Below are 26,502 nucleotides of genomic sequence, written 5' to 3'. Positions count from 1 at the left end.
TTGGAACTCTTTATTATCAAAAGGTACTGTATAAAAACAACTGTAAATACATAAAAATGCCAGTCATCTGTGTAAATAACGTTTGTCATCTTTTGACAGGTTCATGAGATACAGAATATGTTTAATAAATTATGGAGACAAACAAATTTCCAACTCAATAAGTGAGGAAATTATATTTGACAAAAAGATACAGGCCAAGACAATATACTGTAGCATTCCAGCACTGAGTAGGACATTAACTCAAGACAGACAGCAGAAAGGCTCAGAGGAAGACCGCGTAGGAGAGACAAACTATAGGACAGCTGAGGGGGAGACAGTGTAGGAGAGACAAACTGTAGGACAGCTGAGGGGGAGACAGTGTAGGAGAGACAAACTGTAGGACAGCTGAGGGGGAGACAGTGTAGGAGAGACAAACTGTAGGACAGCTGAGGGGGAGACAGTGTAGGAGAGACAAACTGTAGGACAGCTGAGGGGGAGACAGTGTAGGAGAGACAAACTATAGGACAGCTGAGGGGGAGACAGTGTAGGTAGGGTTGGGATCCGGAGGAACCGGCTCCAACATTGAGGAACCGGAATCGGTTCCACCACGCTTGGAACAGTTTCCATAAGCGGGTTTAATCACGCTGTCAGAGCTGGTATGTGGACTTCACGTCTGCTATACAATTACAATACCGGTGGTTCTCAAATGTTTTACTTTCAAGGGCCGACATAACTCCACAAATACATTTGTACACTCAGATTTACAGACCTGTTTGGGTCCATTAGGAACACCCTCAAGTAACTCACTTTGAGAACTAGTGAGGTATATAGGAATGTATAGGAATCGTGAAGGGAACCGGCATCGTTGAAATCCTAATGGATCCCAAAAAAACTAGGAGAAAAAACTATGGGAAACCTGAGAGGGAGACGGTTTAGGAGAGACAGACAATAGGACAGCTGAGAGGGAGACGGAGTACTGTAGGAGAGACAGTAGGACCACTGAGAGGAAGATGAGACAGGAGAGATAAAAATAAGCTTGCTATGACAAGATTTAACTCTACCGTCTGTCTCAATAAAACAAGATAATAAAAGGGCGAGGACTGTCCACTTTCCTTTATGAAAATTAACAAAATGCAAAAGTATTTGTCCCTGGTGAGGGAGGTAGTCAGAACAAGAAAATAACAAAAACATACATACATACATACATCAACACATTTTTTAGAATTACATGGCGACATTTACAGTCCTAACATCCAACGAGCTTTGACCATTTGTTACCTGCTCTACCAAATGCGATTTGAATGTCATCCAAAAAAATTGGAAATGCCTTTTTGTGTGCATCTGTTCTACCAGACAGAAGTCCAACCCTGGTCCTAACAGCACTCCAGGTCAATGGCACCCAAACCTGGTCCTAACAGCACCCTAGGTCAATGGTACCCAAACCTGGCCACAACAGCACCCCAGGGCAATGGTACCCAAACCTGCTCCTAACAGCACCCCAGGGCAATGGTACCTAAACCTAGTCCTACTACCAGGACCACAGTACTGGTTTGCCCAAACACTAGGAATTCCACTGGTGTGTCCTTCCGTAGATCAAAAGAATATTTAGCTTCTGCTGGTTTTCTATCCTCCCAGGACATCTAGTACTGCAGGTTTTCTAACCTAAAAGAAAAGACCACTAGAACGGCTGGGTTTCTATCCTTCCAGGCCCTCAACAAAAGAAAAGAGGAAACATTGTCTGAGCTCATAAACGGAAACGGTCAGAAACATTTGGGGATTGTGGCACAGTGACAGGAAGGTCAGACTTCTTCAGAAGCTTTATGAACATGTTCCGTGTGTCAGGAACAGAAATGAAATTCATATCATTAACCTTCTAGCTGTCTAATGAGTTTCTAGTCTAGTTTTGAGTACTGAAAAAAACTGCAGTTCAAGTGGTCGGATAGAAATCCAGCAGTACTAGAGGGCCTGCTAGGATAAAAAAAACATCAGTACTAGAGGTCCTGGTAGGATAAAAAAAAACAGCAGTACTAGAGGTCCTGGTAGGATAGAAAACCAACACTACTAGAGGTCTTGGTAGGATATTAAACCAGCAGTACTAGAGGTCCTGGTAGGATAGAAAACCAACACTCCTAGAGGTCTTGGTAGGATAGAAAACCAGCCATACTAGAGGTCCTGGTAGGATGAAAAACCAGCAGTACTAGAGGTCCTGGTAGGATAGAAAACCAGCAGTACTAAAGGTCCTGCTATGATAGAAAACTAGCAGTACTAGAAGTTCTGGTATGATAGAAGCAGTACTAGAGGTCCTGGTATGATAGAAAACTAGCAGTACTAGAAGTTCTGGTATGATATAAGCAGTACTAGAGGTCCTGGTATGATAGAAAACCAGCAGTACTGGGATCCCAGCGGACCAGCTTTTTGTAACCGGTCACAAGCTCAATCCCAGTTAACAGCCATGAGTCATGTCCAGGTGTGATTTAAAAACATACTGGTGGGTCACTTACTGTTTAGTGCAAAAAGATGTGGGTGGGGCCCAGTGAGCTAAAACATTTGGGAGCCCATCGTACTGCGATGAAATAAATATTAAAGCCATGTTGAAATTAGGTAGAACCATTTTTGTCCAAATATTGTCGATCATTTTTTTCCGTTGAGTCTTGGTGCTCTGAGTGAGTGAGTAACTGGAAATATGGATTTAATACACGCTTTTTCACTCAGGTAACATAACATGAAAACAGCAATGTCAAACGAGAAACACCAACCAGGCTCTCACGGGAGATAAAAGCAGTAAAATATACCAAGTACTGGTGGTGCTTCCACCAGTACTTGGTATATCACCGGGAACAAAATGAACAAACAGAGGAGATCCAAGCACAAAACATTTAAAAATAAATCAGGAGTAAAAATCCTTTGTTGGAGCATAAGTTGAGACTCTTTTCTGTTTTAACTTATGCTGTAATAAAAGCTTTTTGCTTTTACTGTCTCTTCCTAATTTCTTTGAGTGCTCAGATCTCCCTGCTTCTATAGCAATGTCATCAAAGTAAGGACAAGGGTGTTTTTATTTCATTTGTTTGATCAACTGTGTTTTTCTTTTTTTTACTTTACCCCTGCACCACACATACAACCATGTATGCATGCAATGCCGCCTGATTTATACTTTGTTGTGCATTGTGCCACACACTAGATAGGAAACAATACCACCTTACCAGCTTCTCTGTGCGATATGTCTAGATGATCACAGAGCCTGTGTGAACACAACTTCTGCAAGTGTATTCAACACTACTGAGACATCAAGGACATTTACCAGTGTCCCATGTGTAAGACAACAGTTACCACAAGAGCTGAAATGCAAGTCAATACTTTCTTGTAAGAGCTAGCTTCACTTGTGATCCTTGTGAGTCAAATTCCAGACCATTTTTGCCAATCCACAAGCTCACAACGTGTCGTGATGCGTCGCATTGTGAGGTTGTAGATCTTTACACGCTGGGAGCGTGATGAATAAACGACCCGAAAGTGCATTGGGGAATATTTCACATCCAACTATTCATATAGCTGATGCCTCATTCATACAATGTTGATGATTTTACTCCCGGTGAAAAACATTGACCTCGTTTAGAAAATGATGTCACTTTTCTCTCAACTTTAAATACAATCTGACTCCTGGTTCCTTATCAAAGACCGATCGGATAAAGATGATCAACAATATTTGGACTTATACTGTACGTATCGCAGCCAAAGTTCATCATCACTTTATCATAGTGTCACTGTCGGGTAGAAACCTTGCATGTCCAAAATGTCTGGAAAATATTCCTGAAAAGTAAATGGAAAAAATAATCTGTGTTCCAATGGATCCAATCTCATTATTTAGTCACAAACTCTTGTTAAGTATAAACCCACAGGCAGACTTTACCATTTGAAACTTTCAAAATGTTTGTAAAATAGTGGAATAATTTGAGCTTGTAGAATAGCTATTTTCGCGTGACAATCTTGTACAACAAAGTAGGACAAGTATGGGAATACAAGCTTCGTGGCCAACGGCAACGATAGGAGGCTTCTCTCAGCAGCCTACTACCTTAAAAAAACACTGTCACTGTTTGTACTTCATTTTCTCTCAGCAGCCTACTACCTTAAAAAAACACTGTCACCGTTTCCACTTCCTCTTCACTGCTCTTCCTCGACTTGCGCCTCCTCCTCCTCCCCCTCCTCTTCTTCTTCCTCCCCGTCTTCCCGCCCCCCTGCGGGATGGCGATCTGGGGTTGAGCTGCTTCTTGAAGTCCACCAGGCAGTCGGAGGCCTCTGAGACGGAGGTGAAGGCTCGGATGGGGGAGTCGCTCACACACAACACCTCGTTCTCCTCCTCGCCTTCTCCCTCCTCCTCCTCGTGCCCGCTGAGATCGATCACCTCTCTGACACAAACAAACACCACTTTGTTATGGTTTGACAGCGTAGCCTGTGGCACTTATAGACACGGCCCTGAAGCAGCCGTTTTGAATTATAGCCCCTTCACGCTGTTGAAGGATTTTTAGGAAAACAAGAATTGTCATCGATAAGTTTAACTTTAAAACCTATTGGATGTATTGGGGATTTTGATATACTAGATTTTCAGGCGGCTACGTGGGACCTTCAAATCCAGCTCTATATTGTGCTGATCAGAGCAATGGTCACCGAGTTATGGCAATTTGGAGTGTTAAACACTGCTGTTAACACTGCTGTAGTGGCCCATATGTGTGCAATTTAGTTTCTTTAGTGTGACTATTCTCATGGCAACCCCCTGAACAGTGTTTGTGCCAACTTTGGTGAGGATTGGAGCAACAGTGTGTCTGTGACCCTGGGGGCCCCTGACATGGCCCATAGGAGCCGCTAAACTGCTATCTTTTTTTATTTTGATGTTGTGCTACAGGGGGACACTTGGTTTCATTCTGACAGTCTGCTGCCAGTGCTGCCTTACTTTGTGCTGATTCTAGATCAGCCTAAATCATCACACAAGTTACACAGCACTACAAAACGGTACTACACAGTATCAGTAGTATGGGATGTGGTGGTACCGGTTATAGTATGGTACCGATGATATGATCTGATATGATAAACACTGTTCTCTTACCTGTAGTTCACGCCAGATGGACCAGCCTCTGTCATGAAAAAAAAAAAGGAAAACACGATCACATCATCCAAACACAACCATGTAATTTACACAGTACAGACAATACAACAGGAGTAAAACAGTATAAGATGTTGACAAGCTGTGGCCTCCCTGTCAAATCTGCCCATAGTAAGTTACTATGCATTTCAGTTTATGAACAAAGCCACACAAATTACAACACAATGTGTCGAAGCTTCACCAACAGGCTGTCTGCTTGTGGGCATGTCGACAAAGATGTTTCACTTAAACAGTAAAAAAGTGCTTCACAAGAACAATGTTGCAGAAATTCACTGACTAACATTACATGATCCACCCTTGCGTTTCACTTTGTACTTTGTTCTAAAAAATAGCAGATATACAAGCTCACGTGCCACGCTGCAAGCTTGTACATCTGCTATTTCTGAACATTTTAGAAAAATCTTGAAAGTGTTTTTAACGTAAATCTTCTCTTCTGGGGGTCCTTGGTGGCACTTAACATTTTCAGAAGGGGTTTCCGCACCCAAATACATATCATCAGCCTTAGGTCTTAATGGGTTAACATGATAATTATTTATCCACATACAGACATATACCCTGTACATACATAATGGTTTAGGACTAAAATACACGTCTGCTCTTGTGCTACATCATGAACCATCCAGACCTCTCAGGTCATCTGGGACAGCTCTGCTTTATGAGTGTAGAGTCATAACTAAACGTGGAGAAGCAGTGTTTAGCTTTCATGCACCACTATATGTGGGGGGAAAAATCCCAGAAAACTGCAGGTCTGATAGAACAGTTTTAAAGTCCACGTATGAACAGTGAACAAGGAAAGACTGCTTTCATTTCTCATGCTCCACACAAATGTAACAAACTTTAGGACTCTCTGAAAGTGGTTCGTTTGGTCTCCACAGAGACATTAAGGGTGCTTCTTGGGGACACATTACATAGTGACTGCACCCGTTTCATGTACTGTAACCATATATTTATTTGCATCAGTGATTTGTTTTAAAGTGGTTCAAATGTTTGCTATTGTTTTATATGTGTTTTATATGTATTGTATTTTATAACTACTAGTTTTATATGCTGCGATCAGGGTGTACTTGAAAAAGAGAGCTTGCTCTCAATGGGCTTCCCTGAATAAATAAAGGGCGGACAAAGAAAGAAAAGAAAATCTTAATTAAATCAAAGCTAAACACCTGTTTGCTGCTGCCTTTTATTGAAGTTATTCGTTTCATTTTTTCTACACTCAAATTGTATTCTCTTGTTCTTGTTTTGAATTATAATATATTCAAATATCATTTAATGAGTTTATTTTTGTCTAAATGCTGTGTCTTAGTGTTCAATAGTTTATGCAAAGCACTTTAAACTGCCTTGATGAAATGTGCTCAACAAAAAACAGCTTGCCTTGCCTTCTAGATGGCTTGGCTTTGGGCCACATCGCAAAAGCAGGTTGTGTCACAATGAGAAAATAAACAAATAGAGGACCAGTGTATCCAACATGGAGACAAAAGACCTTAAAGCTCTGAGTGGGCAAATAAACATGTTTTCACCTGTTGCGTCTCTGCTCTCAGTCTGTTCCAGAGCGCTCAGCAGGTCTCCTCTCTGAAAGAAGGATGGCATTATTAAGTCATAAACAGTCTCAATTTCATGACAGCCATCATGTTGTGAGCACAGCTTTCATTTGGAATAAAGATACTATGATGTTCATATTAACCACTTAAGCCCAGATACTTCCATTGTACGTACAACAGCCTAAATAGCAGATCTAACAAGCTCACAAGGCGTTGCGATGCGGCTGTTGTGAGCTTGTATATGTACTATTTTTGAGGATTTTGCCTATAATGACATCCACAGGCCAGGTTGAAAGTTAAAGTTAAAGCTGCACTTTCCTCTTCTACCCCGGAGTTGAACCCGGTTTCCTGCGCCAGTGCTGATTTCTTTTATTTATTTTTTATCATTGAGCCAATAGAGCCTGCCTGCTTGCTCAGGGGATACATTAAATCTTGATAATCAGGTTAAAATTTGTTTCCTGTGTCTAGGTGAGACATGACCTTTGACACGATCTAAATGTCTCAATAGATGAGCAGGGAGACAGAATACAACCATCCCAATTGCATAAGTTATATTGTATTAACATACTCTACCACAGTGGTTCTCAAACTTTTTCATGCCAAGGACCCCCAAATAGACACTTATTAGACCGCGGACCCCCATTTGAAAAGATAAGCCAGGGACCCACATAAGAGAAGCTTTTTACGGCTCTCTAGCAGTGATTTCAACCATTTTAATTTCAAGGACCCCCAGTTTGACATGCATTAGGCTACGGACCCCCATTTAATGGCATGTATGTCTCTGGGACCCCAATTCATATTGTAAAATCAATGTTAATTTAACTCTGCGAGTGTACAAATGGAACCAAATGGACCCGTTAGGGTCCATTTGGTTCCATTTGTACACTCTCATAGTTACAGACCCATAAGGGTCCATTTGGTTCCTGTCCATCATTTAGCTGGGGACCCCCTGGAACCCCCTCAAGTACCCCTGGGGGTCCTCAGACCCCACTTTGAGAACCAATGCTCTACCATACAGATTGGACAACATTAAAACGTATTAATTAAAAAAGTTACATAGTGCCGCTTTAATAGTAAGCCTATAATATAATAAAACGTGCTAAATCAGATAGGTGTGCTGTACCTGTTCACTCCTAGTGGTTTCTTGTCGGATGCATTTCTCTGTGTGTCTGCCGAATTCACTCAATGGGACAGCTTTATGACAGATGTAACACTTCTCCTTTTTATCAAACAGCCTGTCACAGGTAAACACAACATAACATTATGATTATTATTACCTTATTTTCACCCCACTAGTCCCCCAGTGTGTCTGATAGCAGGATAGAGTGCCAAAGTCCTGACGTCACTCTGCTACTTAGCTGGTCACATGCATCATAAAGTTCTGTTGGCCAAAAGACACACCCCAACGCCAAATTCACACCTGCAGCAGTATGCCACTTTCGTCACAAAATCGACGAGGTTCCATGCATTCCCTATGAAGATGAGTGAAAATAGAGCAGCACCCAACCGGAAGCGTGCTGTGATCTGAAATTAGGCATGGACCAGGCGTGCCCAGGAAAGTCAACCACGTCACACGTTTCAGACCGTTTCACACACCCATTCAGCAGAGGAAAAATAAACAAAAAAGAAAACACTAATACCTTGACAGAGGTCTGTTCTCTACAGTTAATATATATAATAAAAAAAAGAAAAAGAAAAAAGAAAACACTTATTTGATTATTAATCAAAAAAGTAATCGGTAGTCCACGTAAATAATCGATAGCTGTAATAGCCCTATTTTCTAGTTATTATTTGAGCACCCTTCTGATTCCAACCTTGTCCCTCTATCCTCTGGCCTACTTAATCCATCCATCAGTTACTTGTCCCCCAATCTGGGAGTACCCATTCAATAAAAGAAAGAAAATAATGTCGTTTTTGCCTCTGGGTGCACCACCTTTTTTGTGTAGAATCAGGAACTCAGTTTGGCTCCCCCACGTTCTTAGTCCACTTCCTCCAGGGTGTTTCTGTGTTTACTCCTACTGACACCACCACTAACATTTTGATTCAGGGCAGTTGAGAGATTACTTGCCGTCCAACAGAAGAAGAATGGGACGCCTCCTCCGCAGTGGAACCTCTATTCCTGACAGAAGAAGAATGAGCAGCAGTCTCCTCCGCAGTGGAACCTCTATTCCTGACAGAAGAAGAATGAGCAGCAGTCTCCTCCGCGGTCAACCCTCTATTCCTGGCTCGCTTCGGACGAGGAGATAACGACACTAAAAAAATAAAATAATCAGTTTGTTTTAAATCGATTAACGATTTCTTTGTGTTTTTGTCATCGAAAATTGGGGAACAAAACAAAAATGTACTTACGAAAATTGCACGGGGCAGATATGACTAACTTAAATATCGTCTCTGTCGGGTGGAGAACGCCGATGGATGTCCATCCTTTTCAGGATTCAAATTCAAAAACAGCAAAAGTAGCAGATCTACAAACTCAAAACCCAAGCTTGTCGATCTGCTACTTTTGTGTGACACCGACCGTAGTATGATCAAGTAGGGTTTAAAGTTACCAAAAAAACACAAAGTATGGAGATAAGAGGTTTCTGCTCGTCAGCAACGATACCCAGTACTTGTGTGACTTAAGTAATTTACAATAACCAGTACCAATGATAAACATAAATAATGCATTATGGCTAAACAGACCATGCATTTAATAATTTTACACTTTAAAACAATTGCGGGGAATAGTTGATCTACAAGCTCTGTGAGCCTGTAGATCGCTTATTTTTTAAATTATTTTTCAAATTATTTTTCAACAAGATGAATGGAAACCATTCTGATGTTTATGCGCTTATCTGAAATAATAGGCTCTATGCACAGCAGCCATATTGGGAATGAATTGGGCCCCTTCCTTACTTCCTTCACAGGTCTTACCAATGATACTAATTAAGGCTCTGTTCCATTTAGTGTGGCATAGTGGTTGTCTTATTTTCAAGGACCCCCATAACTCTCAGAGTTACACACCCACCATAAGGGGGCATTTGGGAAACAAAATGGAGTGTTTCTAGTGACCAGAACAGAGCCGTCATTAGTATCATTGGTAACACCTGTGAAGGAAGTAAGAATAGGCCCAATTTTTCACCAAAATGGCTGCTGTGCATAGAGCCTATTGTGATCAGGGCAGGCGATGATGTCATAATTGTGACAGGCCTATTGGTAGGTAGAGAGAAACAAACTGTTCCAAATTAAAGAAAACCAGCATGAGCTGAGGGGAACACTTATGTTCAAAACTACTAGAGCTTGAACAAACATTAAAAAGGAGATGTACTGTACATCAGTTATGTCAATAGAAATATGGAATAGTTGTGATAACGACTTAAAAATGTGCAGTTCAATCTACAAATTCAGGAAATTGAATCGATGTTTTGCTATTGTTTCAGTTTTATTTACATTATAAGGTAAAAAGACAAAGGCTTTATAAGCTAAGGCTTCAGCCTACACCTTTTCCATCCATGTGTTGTTTTTGTGCCGTTTGTTGTGAATAACTCTGTACATGGCTTAACCCATTCAATCCGGGGAATCATTTTAGATTTTAGCTATAGCCATTATTTTATACTTTGGCTATTCAAAAATAGCAGATATACAAGCTCATAGCCACGCTACGAGCTTGTAGATCTGCTATACTCTTTTTTTTATCGTGAAAATTTGTGCAAATGTATATAACTCAAATCTTTGCTTCTGGGGGATTCTACAAATGTCTTCAAAATACTATGTTTTTTTGAGAAAAAAAAGGTACGTTGCTATAATATCAGTGGTGTGTGTGTGTATATATATATATATATATATATATATATATATATATATATATATATATATATATATATATATATATATATCACTCGCGCCGCGCTATGAGCTTGTACTGTAGATCTGCTATTTTTGAATCGCCAAAGAAATCTAAAGTGACACAAATGCGTTCCCGGTTTGAATGGTTTAAGACCGAAATAAAACCGTTCATTCATTCAAACGCTCTCTCTCCACCTTCGAGGTGGTCGGCAGCCATCGAGGCAAAGTGTCCTCCTCCACCCGCCTCCTCCTCCTCCCCGTTGCAGGTAGCCGCGTGCATCTCGATGCGGTCCAGGGGGAAGGAGGCCTGACAGATGGGACAGGCCATGGTGGAGGAGGCCTGGCTCCTCTGTGGAGGAGAACACTGTGGCCCTCCTGGTGGGTCAGAGGAGGGAACACAGGACGAGGAGCCCCGGAGAGCCGTGGTCATCATCTCCTCTTCTTCCTCCTCCTCCTCCTCTACCACCGTCCGTTCCTTAATATGTCTTTCGCCCGGACGCCCCAGGAATGTTGTCTGTCCAGAAAAATAAAGAAATAAAAGAGCATTATTGACATTAGTGTTGCTTAAATGATTTTTTATTTTTTTATTTAAATGAATAAAATAATTTTGTCCAATCTGTATGGTAGAGTATGTTAATACAATATAACTTGTACAATTGGGGGGGTTGTATTTTGTCTCCCTACTCTTCTATTGAGACATTTAGATCGTGTCAAAGGTTATGTCTCACCAAGACACAGGATCTGACACAAGATTCAATTTATCCCCTGAGCAAGCAATTTCAAGGACCCCCAGTTTGCTATGCACTAGTGACTAGGCCATGGACCTCCATATGAGACAGACAGACAGACAGACAGACAGACAGACAGACACACAGACACACAGACACACACACACACACACACACACACACACAACACTGTAACATCCTCAATGTTAATTTAACTCTTGAGAAAGTACAACATAATGGGACAGTCCCATTTGTACACTCCGGAGTGGTCCATTTAGTTCCCATCAATAATTTAGTAAAGGTAGTGGCTTAGCCACATTAACTCCCTATGGGTCCATATGGGTATAATAGGCAAACATTCTGCAAAAATAGGCAAGCATTTGGCGAAAATGTTAATGTTGCGATGCGTTGTGACCTTGTCGTCAATGTGCCATTTTTGCTATTTTATGTACAACAAAGTATATAGGGTTGAAGAAATTTAGAATGTTATTTTCTAGATGTCAGCCATCACTTTAATTTAAGTGTTAATATCACAGCCAGAGTCTGATAATTCGTTGTCAATGTTATGCTGTTATGGAACAATTTCACCATCAAATACTTGCATGACTGCCACCACTATATATTCTTATTCAGTCATCCACAGGGAGGTAATTCATTCACAAAGCTTGCTAAGTCACATACTGTACCTGGAATGCCTTCTTAAAATATGGAACATGCCCTAAAGTGAGAATAGTGATACTGAGTTTTAGTCTGGCTTACCCAGTTTGTCAGCTTTGTGCAGTACGTGTCCAGGATTATTACAGTACTGACTGAGGTGGCAACCCTATTCCTTTACACATAATAATAAGTAAGAAAGCATGTTTGTGGTAAAACAGAGGAAACATGAGTCAGAAAACCTGGGAGAAAACGTGCAGGGTGCTGTCACACCTAATTAAGCTGGGTGTGAATACACACCAGTTGTGCATCGAGCTAATCGCACAGCCACGCCCATTGAGGAGAATGGAAGTGTGTGCCATTTCATACCATTGGCAAAGCTTGGAATGCGGCATCTTCTCTATTAAGAGATCTACGGTTGTTCCAAAGTCTAGACTAAAGACAAAAAGTTACTTTGTCACCATTACCCCTGGACTTTGGAATAATAATAGGCAGGCCTGAGGAGATCAGGCTAGCAAATTCACTGTTCTCTTTTAAATTACTTTGTTTTAAAAAGTGCTGTACAAATACAGCTTTATTATTATTTGATGCAGGGATGTAAATGAGAACTTTAACTTTCCAGTTGTGGTCTTTTTCCTACTACACCATGAAATTATATAAATATGAAAATATAAGTACATTAAACTCATCTGTCTCTTCTTCCATCCTTTCATCCTGTCCTCCATCAGGGCTGGTCACAACCATGTCCTCCTGATCTTTCTCTTCATCTGCTGGGGCTGAAAATGGAGACAACATTTTCCATTTGCATCTGATAGATCAAGAGTTCCCAAACGTTTCAGTGCTGCGACCCCCCAAAATAATAGTATTTGAACTGGGAACCCGACACCCAGACAAGCACTTGGAATTGTAGGCATTACATTTAGTTTGACTCGGTTCCACAGATAAATATTGTGAAAATAGACAAACTATTCCCAATGCAGCTACTCCCAAATATGGAGTGTGTTGTCTAACCTCAATGTGTCGCCATGGCATCAGGCGCAAGAAAAGCAGTCCGCTCCATCTATGGTCACAAAAGGGGGCAAGCCCATATATGGGCATATACTGATGACATCATGGATCTAGGGCATATCGGTCGGATCGGCGGTGCGACATAGGTGGGGCGCGTATCGGCCCGAACTCTAATGTCAAAAGCCTTTAGTTGTCAAAACTAGAGGGAGCAGAGTCCGTTGTGAGTGGGATGATTTGCTCGGCCCCCAGAAGTGCATGCTTGGAAAGGTTGGACGGCAGTGATGTATATACCGTATATATATGTGTTTAACACATTGACCGCCAATCCCGGGGGGGGGGGGGGGGGGGGGGGCGGACCGGAAACGAAATAATACTGTTTCCGGTTTTTGTCCCGCCTCCGTTTCCTGTCTAGCGATCAACTTTGGAAGCTGTTATCTCGGCTTGTTGTTTTGCTCTCCGCATCCCCCATTGTAGCGTTTTGCCCTCGTTCTCCAAAATGGAGGGTCGGATCGCGTCGCCGTCTTCGGTGTTTTGTAATGTCGGATCCCGTGTTTGTGTCGAACCAAATGAACGCGGATTTTAAACGGATTTAGCGGGTGCTATGGCGGAATCAAAAAAACAAAAAAGGACAAAAAAAGCTTGGCAGGGGTAAGTGCATTTTGAGATTAGACCTTGGCGGTGGATGTGTTAAGTTACAGAATGTACATTATAAAGTTCATGTGAGTAATAGTCAATGAGCTTAAAAACGTTTTTATGCAGTAAAAACATCAATGTTAATTTAACTTTGTACACTTCAATAAATGTACACTGGAGATTTTACTGTGTATGGACCTTTGAAATCCACAGTTCTCCTTTCTAGAAAGCCCTGCAGTCTCTTGTGGTTATATCGGTCAGTTGTCATGGCAATGTATATGTGTTTACATCAGTCAGTTGTCATGTGAATATACTGTATTTGCCTTCCAAGGCTGAGACGTACCATCAACGTCCATCTCCTCTGGTGTCTGGCGATGCTGGTCAGTGGACTGGGACTGGACTGGGACCACAGTCTGGCTCTCTAGCCGGGACGGACTCAGAGACTGGGGCTAAGGTTCAAATCAACAATCAAGAGGGTTTTATTTGTCACATACTCATACAGATACATGCAGTGAAATGTTGGTGGGACATGTCCACAAGACAGCAACAGACGCAACAGAGATACAATAGACACAATTTTGATTGCATAAAAAGAACAAGAAAAAATCAAGATGAGTTACAAAAGATAGAAATAGGTTTTAAAAGTACATGCAAGACCCACACTCTAAACCTACTGAAAAAATGAACTTTAGCAGCAATAAACTATGTGTGATGAGCAATAGGGAATGTTCACAAAATACCAAATACCAGTAAGCATCCTACATTTAAAAACAACGCATATAGTTTTATATAATGACTGACATTTGCATGGACAATGGGCACATGCACGCACACACACACACACACACACACACACACACACACACACACACACACACACACACACACAAACCTCTGCTTTCGTGCTGGTGGGCATTATCAACACCTGTGTCACGTCGTCATCATCAGGGTCCAGTTGTGTCTCTGAAACAGATTGTAGAACAGCTATTTTCACAAAGAAATGTGCAATTTCTTTTTAATACAGTAAGAAAATGTGCTTATCAATTATTCGATTAATCAGAAAAGCAATTCATAGAACAATCGCTAAGAACACAACCGATAGTTGCAGCCCCAAAACAAACTAATAGCATACAATGTTGACACGTTGTTAGCTTGAAAATCTCTTCTTGTGGGCAAGCGGTACTGTCCTGCGACGAACTATAACTGAGTGTTTACCTGGACACACTTCACAGTCAGTGTCATCTTCATATGCGGCTGTGACTTTCTGTCCCTCTTCGTCCTTCTTGTCCTGCTTGTTGTTCTTCTTGTCTTCCAGTTTATCATCATTGCTGTTGTTCTCCTGTTCATCTCTGTTGTTGTCTTCCACTTCATCACCGTTGTCGTCTTCCTTTTCATCTTTGACGTTATCCTCCTGTTCGTCGTCGTTCTTCTCCTCCTCCTCCTCGTTCTCTTCGTCTCTCTCTGGTGAAGACGCAGAGGTGCTTTTTGCTCTTCTTTTAGGTCGTAATCGGAGGTTACGTCTGCAAAACAAACGTCGTCAGATTCAACATGCAAGGATGTTGCTTTATTTCAATGTTGGTTTGATTCAAAACCCTAGCCTCTGGAGGCACTGTAGAGGATTCAAAACCCTAGCCACCCTAGCCTAGCCAGTGGTGGTGGTGGGCACTTTACCCCTGAGCCACCTGTCCAAAATGCTCAGCTTAAATCAACTGTATATTTATATCAAGATCAATATCTTCACTTTCAGGGACGACACAACATTGTTGTCAGACTGAAACTGTTTACTGTGTGTTTCACCTTCGGCCGGGACGGCTTATTGTAGATTCAGCAGACGACTCTGGACTGGGAGCTTTCTACAGATAAAACAGTTAAAAGTATTTTTATTAGTCCATACAATTTATTCATAATAATTTAATTAACATAACACTGAACAGACAACTTTTACCTCAGTGTGATACTACACGGTATTACATGAAATAATATTAAAACCAAAAACACTTTGTGCTTCTGTGTTTGGAGACACTTTGTGCTTTCCGAATAAAGATTAAAATGAAGAATGACTAAACCAATGGAAGTACCTCTGGCTGTGGCAGAATGGGTTCACTCCATCTGGCCTTTCTCAGCAAACCTCTCTGAGCCCGTTTCAGACTCTTCTCATAAAACTCCAGCTGATCCACAATCACCTGATAACACACACACACCACATCACCATCTCTTTATTCAGCAGCTCCAGTAGTAGATCCACTGGTGACTTAACATTATTGCTTTTAACCCGTTAAAACTGGGAAGGCATCTGTGTCGTTTAAAAATGTCACCCCTTTAACCATTATTTTATACTTTGGCTATTTTTGAAAAATCGTGAAAATGTGTGCAAATCTTTGAATATATGTATTTTTTAAAGCGATTTTTTTTAACTCAAATTTGCTTCTGGGGGGTCCCTGGAACAAAATATTTTGAGATGGGGGTCGGCGGGCAAATACATATAATTTTGGGGGTCCTTGACACTAAAAGGTTTGAGCACCACTGATAGAGCAATATACGTTTTCCAGAAAACTGTGTAACCGATTTAGAAGATATTTTTAGAATCGGCCTCAGGTCAAAAAAAATAGTAAATAGGCACCGCCTTTTTACATTAAACCCTAAGAGAATTGACCAAAATGCGACCACATAGTGGCCACTTAGAAGGCACAGGGTGGCAAACAGTAGCTGGCTGGGAATCAGAGGGTCATGGTCATGATCCATTGAAAAGGATAGTGCACGCACATCCGAAGTGCCCACGTCAAGTGCAGGACAAACAGCAACACATACAAATAATATAAGTGACACTTTCCCCCAAAAAGTAAGTGCTACAAAGTTTACACTAAAGTAAGTAATAGTTGTTTTGTTACCTGAATAACACAGAACCCAAGACAGAAAGAAATCCATACCTCTGTGTAGGTGTCCGGGTCGCGGCCCGGCGGGCAGAAAGGAACCCCCCAGCAGTAGCACACCATCACCCCTCCTCCGGCCTCCAGCGTGTGGGCAGGCAGCCTCCTGGCGAGTCCCTGGCTGGGACCAGGCCTGGGCTCGTTCTGTGGTGGAGCGGCAGGTCCCTGGTTATCACTTCTCCCTGGCAGCGGGTGGAGGCGGGTGGAGGCACAGGGAGATGAAGGTCCCTGGTTATCACTTCTCCCTGGCAGCGGGTGGAGGCGGTTGGAGGCACAGGGAGCTGAAGGGCCAGGGGAAACACCCTCCACGTCTCTCCTGGTACTGAGAGAGTGTCACAGTCAATATGGGCTGGACAAAGCAAGAGGGAACCAAACAATTGGGGCTGGGAAATGTACCGATATTATATGGATATGAGACTTGATATCGTCTCGGATTTTGGATTTCGGAATATCGTGATATGGCTGATGGCATAAGCCCTATTTTATACGTACTTAACTTAACCCATTGAGACCTGGAACTGTGTAATTTTTAGATTTGAGCTAAAAAGCATTATTTTACACTTTGGGCTATTCAAAAATAGCAGATATACAAGCTCATAGCAGATATACAAGCTCATAGCGCGGCACCGAGTGCCGCGCTACGAGCTTGTAGATCTGCTATTTTTGAAAATTCGTGAAAATGTGTGCAAATCTTTGAATATATATATTTTTAAAGCGAACATTTTTAACTCAAATCTTTGCTTCTGGGGGTCCCTGGAACAACATATTTTGATGGGGGTCCGCGGCCAAATACATATAATTTTGGGGGTCCTTGACATGAAAAAGATTGAGCACCACTGATATAGAAACATGGGTTTTTCAGAAAACTGTTGAGATTTAAGAGACATGTAGAATCGGCTTCAGGTCTCAATGGGTTAAAAAGAGAAAAGAAAAAAAAAAACCGATATACAAGCTCACAATGCTTCTGCATTGTTTTCGCGACGAGTTTCACACAAGTATAAAAACATTTTTTTTTAAAGAAACTTGATATTATCGTCACAATACAATCTTTTCATCACAATATCGCTAGCGAGGTATTGGGTAAAACAATATTGTGATATTTGATTTTGTTCATATCACCCAGCCATACCATCAGTGGCACTGGTAACGGTTGTGTCCCTACCGGTGTCTGGGGCCGAGACTCTTGTAGTTGGGGGAGAAAGTGTGGATGTTTGGCCGGAGAAGGCCTCTCTCCGCTGGGACGACAGGGCTGAGAGAGATCTTTGACTGGACGACAGCAGCAGGATGCATGTTGCAATGGAAGAACAGGAACACAGAACATTTACAGTACGTGCCTCTTTATATTTAGAGGACAAATATAAACAATATGTAACAATTTAGAGCCATTTCACTTTAATGGCAGCGTAAGTGAACTCTATATTCTAATAGTACTCATTGCTATTAGAGTTGTTTGTTCAGTAACAGGAGTCGCCATGTCTCTCCAGCTCTCTACTGAACATAAAATGCATTTTCAGGTTAGGATACCAATTTTATCCAATCAGGATATAGAACAGGATACAGATTAAACAAGTGAAATTGGAAATGATAACACAAAGAAATGAGCAGACAAAATTGGAACTGGAACACTATACAAATGAAGCTGATAAATGGGTACTCTCTCCCGATTGCATGCCATTTTGTCACCTACCTGAACATTTATTTTCTATTCATCAAAGAGCTGGAGAGACAGGGAGACCCCTGTTACTGAACAAACGCTCTATAGCAAATTAGCAATGATTACTATTAGAATATAGTGCTTTAACCTTTTAACAAAAACCTTTTTGTTTTAACCAAAAAATATCACTTAGCCCACCTAATATAATATTTATTTTATTAATATATTTATATCAATATTTTATATTAGATTGTGTTAAAGCTCCTTTGCAGTTTTCTCACTGTAAGAACCCAAAACTTTGAAGGCTTTCAACGACTTTCATGATCTTTTGAATAAAGAACATGCTGACTGAACTTGGGCCCTGAGGTGTCTCAATTCTAACGACATGGCCTGCATGTCTTTGATCAGTGCAAGGTTGAAGGCTGACCAAATTCACTATAGATAACAAATAGGGGGAAGAAAATACAAAAATAAACATAAACATAATGTGCATTTGGGTGCCTTTTAACCCATTAAGACCTGGAACGCATCTGTGTCATTTTTTGATTTGAGCTAAAAAAGCATTATTTTACACTTAGGCTATTGAAAAATAGCAGATATACAAGCTCATAGCGCGGCACCGAGTGCCGCGCTATGAGCTTGTAGATCTGCTATTTTCGAAAAATCGTGAAAATGTGTGCAAATTAATATATTTATATTATTTTAAAGCGAACATTTTTAACTCAAATCTTTGCTTCTGGGGGGGTCCCTGGAGCAAAATATTTTGAGATGGGGGTCCGCGGCCAAATACATATCATTTTGGGGCTTTACCTTCCAACTGTTCCAGTCCGAGTCTCTCTCCGAGTCTGAGAATAAAGGACTGTTGGGGAAAGTCGGGCTCTTGGACGAAACGACACTTTCAGAGTCCGTTTGACCTCTGGGGACGGTCGGGCTCCTGGAGAGAGAGACGTTTGGCTTACAGGCCAACGAAGGTCTGTGACCTTGGCTCGTCCGGCCAAATACCGGACTCGTTGTCGTATTACCCGCCTGAACCTTCACTTCATCTTCCTCCGAGTTGGTCTCTGAGATCAGCGGAGTCCTGGGACTTCTGGAGAACGTCGGGGTGTTGGGCACGTTGGGGTACTTCTTGGAGACCGCCGGGTCTCTGGGGAAGGTCGGACTCCCGGAGAGGTTTGGTTTGCAAGCTAACGAGGGTCTCTGGTTTTGGCTCGGCCTGCCAAACACCGGGCTTGTTGTCGCTGCGTGATCCTGCTCGATCAGAACGTCGTCTTCTGGGTCGGACTCGGATAACAACAGGCTTGGTCTGCTGCTCTCGGTCAAATTCTCAGTGCCTCTGGGGAAAGTTGGGCTCGTCGCGTTGGACAGAGGGGGGTTCGGTTTGCAGACCAATGAGGGTTTCTTGTTTTTTTGGCTGACCTTGCCAAACACCGGACTGGTGGCGGAATAGTCCTGGCTCTGCTGTGTGTCGTCCGGGTCAGCCGCCGCTGAGAATATATCGCTCGTTTTATCAAACAAACGGCTCTCTGACAAACAAGGGTTCTTGGAGATTCCTTGACTGCCGAGGAACGTCGGGCTCGGACTGGTCGTGGCGGAGGCGACGACGTTCTTGGACAGAGCTGGACTTTCGGGCAACATCGGGGTCAACGGGGGCCTAAGGAGGTTTTGGCTAGTCCTCCCAAAGATTGGGCTGGCGGGAGACCTGGAGTCCTGCTCCCTCTGCTGTCCGCCAGGGAAGACGGGACTTTTGGGGAAAGTGGGGCTCTGGGACAAAGCGGGCTCCGCGGTTACTAGGGAAAGACCTTTGGTAAACGTGGGAGTCTTTGGCCGAGAAGGCAGAGACGACACGAAGTTCTCCTGAGAGCACGAGACGGACCCCGACTGGCAGGTCGCCAGTAACTCCTGGCTCATCCTGGGGACGCAGACTAAAGAAGGTCTGAGGGGGGTCGGAGTCGAAGGAGGCAGCGGGGAAGAAGGCTCATCCTGCTGGGTGAAGTCCTGGGATTGGTGGATGGAAGTGAAGGTTTGACATGTAAAACATGCATGAGAAACAAGGATACATGACATTCAGATTAGGGACATAGTGTACGCAAATAACAGATGAGAAATGAACTTGTTCGCTACACATTCCATACGTTCTTTGATTAGGGCTGGGCAATATGTCAATATTATATTGATATCGTCATATGGGAATGGGACTAGATATCATTTGGGATTTTAGATTTAGACTGCAATATTATGATATGGTGTAAGTGTTGTCTTTTCCTGGTTGCATCATTTAAAACTACAGATATATAATATTGATATATTGCTTATTATATTATATTATATTAAAGTCACTTTAAGGATACAATAGATAATCAGACTAATCATGGAAAAAACATTATTGATGATTTGATAAAGTAACCGATTAATAATCAATCCCTATTTTGGGCTCATACTAGGACTAACATTGTTAAAACATTTAAAGAACCTGAACAAAAAAGGTGACAATAGCCAATCACAATGTTGTGACACGTTATAAGCACGTTATAGGCATTTAAAAGTAATGGTGCTAGCTCCTTGGTACATGACTTTTTAAACTCAGCTGTGAAACAGTCCAGGAGCTTTACATGAGGGTGGAAGTCTTATAACAACATTGATTGGCTAGTTTAAAATTGGGCTTAAGTGGTTAATCGATTCGTTGATACATAAAAAAAATCATATATAGAAACTTCTCGATTATTTAATTAATAAAAAAACAAAACAATGGAGTAATCGAATCAAATAATGGATATTTGCAGCCCTAGTCACTACATATATGTGTTCAAACAGACCTGTGTGGAGGGCGGCTCAGAGCACTGAGAGGAGGAGGGGAAAGGAGACGTCTGAGTGAAGATTTTCTGCGTCTGAGACAGGTCAGGCATCTCTGGCAGGGGGCTGGAATCTTCAGCGTTCCTCTTCCTCTTCATCCTGTTGTTGTTGTTGTTATTGTTGTTGTTGGTGTCCCCCGGGGACCTCCGGTCTACGAGGACAAAACAAGAAGAGGTCGAGTTTAGGGGTGCAACAGTGATCAAAACTAAATTATTATAAAGAAAAGATGAAATCATTTTATAAAATAATCAATTCATAATTGATCACTATATGGGGCATGTCATTATAAAAAAATAATTTTATCCCTACCCTAAACATTTTCTTTAATGTGAAAATAGCTACTTTTGTGTGACACTGTACACGACAAAGTATGGCATTAATTTACGGAGGGTTTGGAGATACAAGGTTTCTGTCCAACAGCACTGATATGAATCCATCAGAGGACAGAACTGAGTCACATATTATTTAACTTGAGCTCTGTATCAACCAGCTCATGTGGCCTTGTGGTTAGAGTGTCTGCCCTGAGATTGGGAGGTTGGGGTTCGATCCCCGGTCGGGGTCATACCAGAGTCCGGGGACCCAATGCTTGGCACTCAGCATCAAGTGTTGCATTGGGGGGTATAAGTCCCTGCGACATACTGACGTCATGTCCAGGGGATGCACTTGTACATCAAGCCGCCTCATACTACAGAAACAGGAGATTAAGCTCCTACTATCAGAATTAGTGGTTACCTAGTTCCGGGTGTATCTCTGCCCTGTAGCTTCTCTGTGAGGTGACCTCCAGCCTGACAGAGGGTCCAGCCAGAGGGTCTGAGCAGAACTCCAGCCTCCGTCTGCGGGGGACGGCGTCCAGCGGTGGTGACGGGGTCCGGGAGGGAGGGAGAGGCTGTGTCTGACTCATCTGAGTGGGAACAGAGGATAGGGCTGCTGGTCACGATCATGACATTTTAGTTGGCGATTCATCGTCATGCACATATAAACGACTTAGCCCATATGTAATCATTTAATAATGAAAAAAAAAAGAAACAGCCCATCTACAAGATACAGTAATGCCAATGCAGGAATCTCAAGCTGTTGTTGTAAAGTACTCTTCTGCCATCTAGTGGCTCTTCTTTTAACTGCACTGTGCTCTGAGGATGGGCTGTACTCCTCTTGATGTATTAGAACCATATACCTCCTCCCCTCAAATTGATGTATTCATATCGAATTGTGACGCTCAAAATCCCAATCATGTCTGTCATGCCCCATGTGAATGCACCTCAACAACCAATAAATGTGGAGAATGAAGATAATGTGGAACTTCTTGATGATCTATGTAATCGACACATGTAAATAGTTATTTTTTGGAGCCAAAAGTCCCAGTTACAGCAGCATTGTTGTTGTGAATCATTTTTTTGCGAATAGCAGAAGTGTTTAAAAACGATTAAAAAATATCAATTATGCTTTACAGACATTTAGCTGCCTAGTTTATCCAGAAGGACAGGTCCAGCCAGATAACACTTTATCATCAAATGATGGAGACACTAGGGTTGGGATCTTTTAGGAATTTAGCGATTCCCAGAGCCTTATAATTCCCTCTTAACGGTTCCCTTTAACGATTTCTATAGCATAGGGGGTTCCAAATGGACCCTTGCAGGCCTGTAACTCTGAGAGTGTACAAATGGAACCAAATGGACCTACAGGTCCATTTGGTTCCATTTGTACACTCTCAGAGTTATGATGGTCCTTGAAATTAAAGTTTGAGAACCAAAGGTATGGTAATTGCATAGCAGACGTGAAGTCCACATAATAGCTCTGACAGTGTGATAAAAACGGGGACACACACTCACACTCTCCTCGATGGCTCTCTGCAGGGCCTCGTCTTCCTCCTGCTGGCGTCGCTGAGCGGCGTCGCTGGCTTCCTGTTCGCTCAGACGCACCGCCAGGTCAAACATCTCCTCCTCTGTCAGCTCTGAAAAACACAGCAGATCCTCACAACATCCTCCACATGTCTACGGTATCATTGTGTGTGTGTGTGGGTCTGCAGTCAAGTCTCAGAGACCCTTAAGCTGGCAGTGTTCAAGCAGTGTTCTGTCCACTGAATTAGGTCAGACCACTCAATCAGCTCTTCAACACATTTCTGCTTACCTGGACTCTCGTACATTGTCTCCCCCTGAGCTTTCCTATTGACTGTCTCTCCTACAATGTCTCCCTCTCAACTTTCCTACTGACTGTCTCTCCTACACAGTCTCTCTAATCTTATAATTTTTGTATTGTCCTTTGTTTTTAATTTCCATCATTGAATTGCCTTTATATTTCCTGTTTATGTACTGTATGTGAAGCACTTTGTTAACCTGTTTTTGAAAAGTGCTGTACAAATAAAGTTTATTATTATAATAATCTTTCCTACTGTCTGTCTCACACCTTTCCTACTATCTGTCTCTTCTATACTGTCTCCCTCTGAGCTTTCCTACTGTTTATCTCTCCAACACCATCTCCCTCTCATTATTTCTACTGTCTGTCTGTCTCAGAGTTAATACTAAAAGGACCTTGTACCTTTTGGTGCCGCTTTACTTTTGGCGTCCCTCTTTCGTTTCGGCCGTGATGTTGTTGCAGGACTCAAACTCAAAAACTCAACCTGCGGGAACACAGAACAGAGAGGATGATAGTTTTTTATATGTAGATATATCTTGTTGTTTGTTGACTAGATTTCATGCTTACACTGTTAATTCCGATCTCACACTTTCGCTCTGTCTGGACTGGAGAAGCCCAAAATGTAATTGTATATTGAGAGGATGGTGATTTATCAGTGAAAGACTACACACACACACACCTCAAGTGCACAGTAAAAAAAACAGAAAATAGCCGATCTACAAGCTCACAAAGCATCATGACGTGTTGTAAGCTTGTAGATCTGCTATCTTCCCAGAATGTTGACCTGTTTTCGACGAACGTTCATTTATTATGACATGCCCCATTTTATCTAACTCTCAGAGTTAGATAAACACTGGGGACTTTAACAGCCTGGTGTTTACCTCACTATCATCATCGCTGACATCCTCTCTCTCCCCTGCCGTTGGTTGTGTGCCAGCGGCATCCTTGTTCACGCGTTTCCTCAGAGGCATTTTGACCTGCTGTGTCCCGAGTGATCACACCTGACGGAAGGAAAGAAAACATCCCCGAATAGGATTGAGTACAGAGAACCGGTACCAACACATCCAATACTACCGATACCGTACAGTATACTACCGAATAGGTACCGCTTTGTAGTGCTGTGTAACTTGCGATGATTTAGGCTCATCTAGAATCAGCACAAAGTAAGGCAGCACTGGCAGCAGGCTCTCAGAATGAACCCAAGTGTCCCCCTATAGCACAACATTGTTAAAAAAAAACTGAAACAAATGCTATTAATGTCATTGACTGTTTTTTTTTGTATGGAAAAGTATCAGTTCTGCCACCGTTTAGGCACCTTATTTAAAAATAAAAGTTCAGCAGAGGTTTAGTACAACATTGTTCAAATTGGCCTTGGCAAAGAAATGATGTATGTCATTGGACGTTTCTTAATTTGAAAAGTAGCGGTTCTGGCAACGGCACCGTTTAAAAAATACCGGTTCATCACCGGTATCGGATAAAACCCAACCGATACCCATTCCTATTCCGGAACCTCTGCTCATGAATGAGCTCCTGAGTCCTAACTAACTTAAGTTAAAACTGGACAATATTTAAAAGAACTTCCAAAACTCCTGATTGCATCTTCACAATATGAGCAAACACACTCAATCTCAAACATTAAAAGCATAATTGTCATAGAAACAACTCTCGTTTTCATGTTCAACGGGTGAAGTGAGAACGTGTTATAACAATGTATAAAAAACACCCTGGGTTTCTTTTCTTATTTACTTTTACTGACATTTTAGTGGACTGGTGATTTGCTGATGCAATGAAAGTCTTCTCTCATAATATGATGAACGTATTATATACATATTATTAGTCATTCATTATTAGTAATAGTCATCTGCGTCGTTGTAATGAAAATGTTCATGTATTAACTATTGGACGTAAGTTACTTATTACCAACAATTACACTCAGTAGCGTCTGTGGCTGAGTTTAATAATATCATTCAAAATGTATTTATACTATGGCAATATTAGAAAATAGCACATCGACAAGCTCACAATAGATGTGCTATTTAATAAACAATTAGAAAAAGATTTACGGGATTTTTTTGTTTAAAAAGATGATGAAAGCTTTCACCCATAATGACATGCCAAAATAGGGAGGGATGCCAGGGTTAATATGGCAAAGATCTTAAACTTTAATTACTAGCCTTTCTTCACAATGAAATCTGTAACAATAATAATAATAATAATCAATAACCACCATCATTATTCATTATTCATCAAAATGTCTAAAAGTGTCGCTGTGTTTACAGTTAGCTGGTTGCTAGAAATCAGTGAAGTTACAGTGGTTCTCAAACGTTTCATGTCAAGGACCCCCAAATTAATTTGGCCACAGACCCCCATAAAAGATTTGTGTTATTAAAATGTTTCAAAAATATATATATATGTTTTCAAGATCTTTTTGAAGATACAGCCAAGCTTCTGCTGCTGTATCATAGGGTCAAAGTGGTCAAAACTGATTTAGCTGGGGACCCCCCCCCTGGAGTGGAACCCCCTCCCTCAAAGACCCCTGGGGGTCCCCGGACCCCACGTTGAGAACCACGGATATAGAGTAATTGTTTGTATGCCTGTTAGGTTTGTTTACAGTTGCACAACAGTGCCATTCAGTTTGATAACACACACTAGCATCTTAACATGCAACTTTACTTTGATTCATTGTTCAAAAACTACCAAACTACCTCCTACAGTGTGCTATAAACGTTGTGTTTTATCGGGACAGATACTTAGGTGTCTGATACACGGATGTGAGTGAACTTTAGCCTCCTGAATGTTGTGTTAAGTTGTGTTGTTCAGTACTCACTACACAGTAGCACACTTTTCTTCACTTTCGGGCGGCCATGTTTGTTTTTCTGTCCTGTCACGTGACCAAGCACAACCGCGCCAGTTTCGAAACGCGGTGTAGTCCCCGCTAGGACTACAAATCCCATACCCGCGGGACTACAAATCCTATAACCCACAGGAGGACTACACATCCCATACTCACAGGACTACACATCCCATACCCACAGGACTACTAATCCCATACCCGCAGGACTACACATCCTGTACACGCAGGACTACAAATCTGGACGTAGGGTCGCGTTGTGATTGGTTGTTTGGTTGTCAGGAAGTTATATGGCTCCGACAACGTTTTCATTATTATTCATTATTTTGTTCATATTTTATATAGTTTAAGTTCAACGTGAAATAGGAGTGAAGTGAAAAAAAGAAAATTCATCATATTTGACTTTTATTTATTTGCAGAAAGCATGCACGTGGATGCAGTCGATTCGTTTTCAAAATAAAATAAGATTTATTTCTAGCTTTCTAGATTTTTTTGAATTAAAAAAAGTCGTACTTTTTCCACAAGTTTCCTAGTGGGTGGTGGGCATCACTTCCTGTCGATTTGATCAATTAT

At 41.8% G+C, this 26,502-nt stretch overlaps 1 protein-coding gene across 1 annotated transcript; it reads right to left on the bottom strand.

The window, feature by feature from the left end:
- On the bottom strand, window positions 1-25,941 carry uimc1 (ubiquitin interaction motif containing 1). The gene is made up of 21 exons (XM_084074738.1): window positions 25,906-25,941; window positions 23,960-24,079; window positions 23,481-23,562; window positions 22,775-22,896; window positions 21,678-21,846; window positions 20,909-21,096; window positions 18,906-20,090; window positions 17,604-17,707; window positions 16,442-16,763; window positions 15,593-15,697; window positions 15,312-15,367; window positions 14,730-15,034; window positions 14,407-14,477; window positions 13,858-13,963; window positions 12,552-12,649; window positions 10,687-11,005; window positions 8,735-8,918; window positions 7,790-7,901; window positions 6,646-6,697; window positions 5,075-5,102; window positions 1-4,379 (listed from the first exon to the last, which is right to left on the bottom strand). Exons 2-21 carry the CDS (start codon window positions 24,047-24,049, stop codon window positions 4,115-4,117), a joined length of 3,963 nt encoding a protein of 1,320 aa, XP_083930864.1. The 5' UTR covers window positions 24,050-24,079; window positions 25,906-25,941; the 3' UTR covers window positions 1-4,114.
- Window positions 25,942-26,502: the final 561 nt, after the last annotated feature.

This window comes from Gymnoscopelus microlampas (assembly GCF_963454915.1).
Source record: "Gymnoscopelus microlampas genome assembly, chromosome: 12".
NCBI lineage: Eukaryota > Metazoa > Chordata > Actinopteri > Myctophiformes > Myctophidae > Gymnoscopelus > Gymnoscopelus microlampas.
This window is presented reverse-complemented; position numbering and strand designations above follow the sequence as displayed.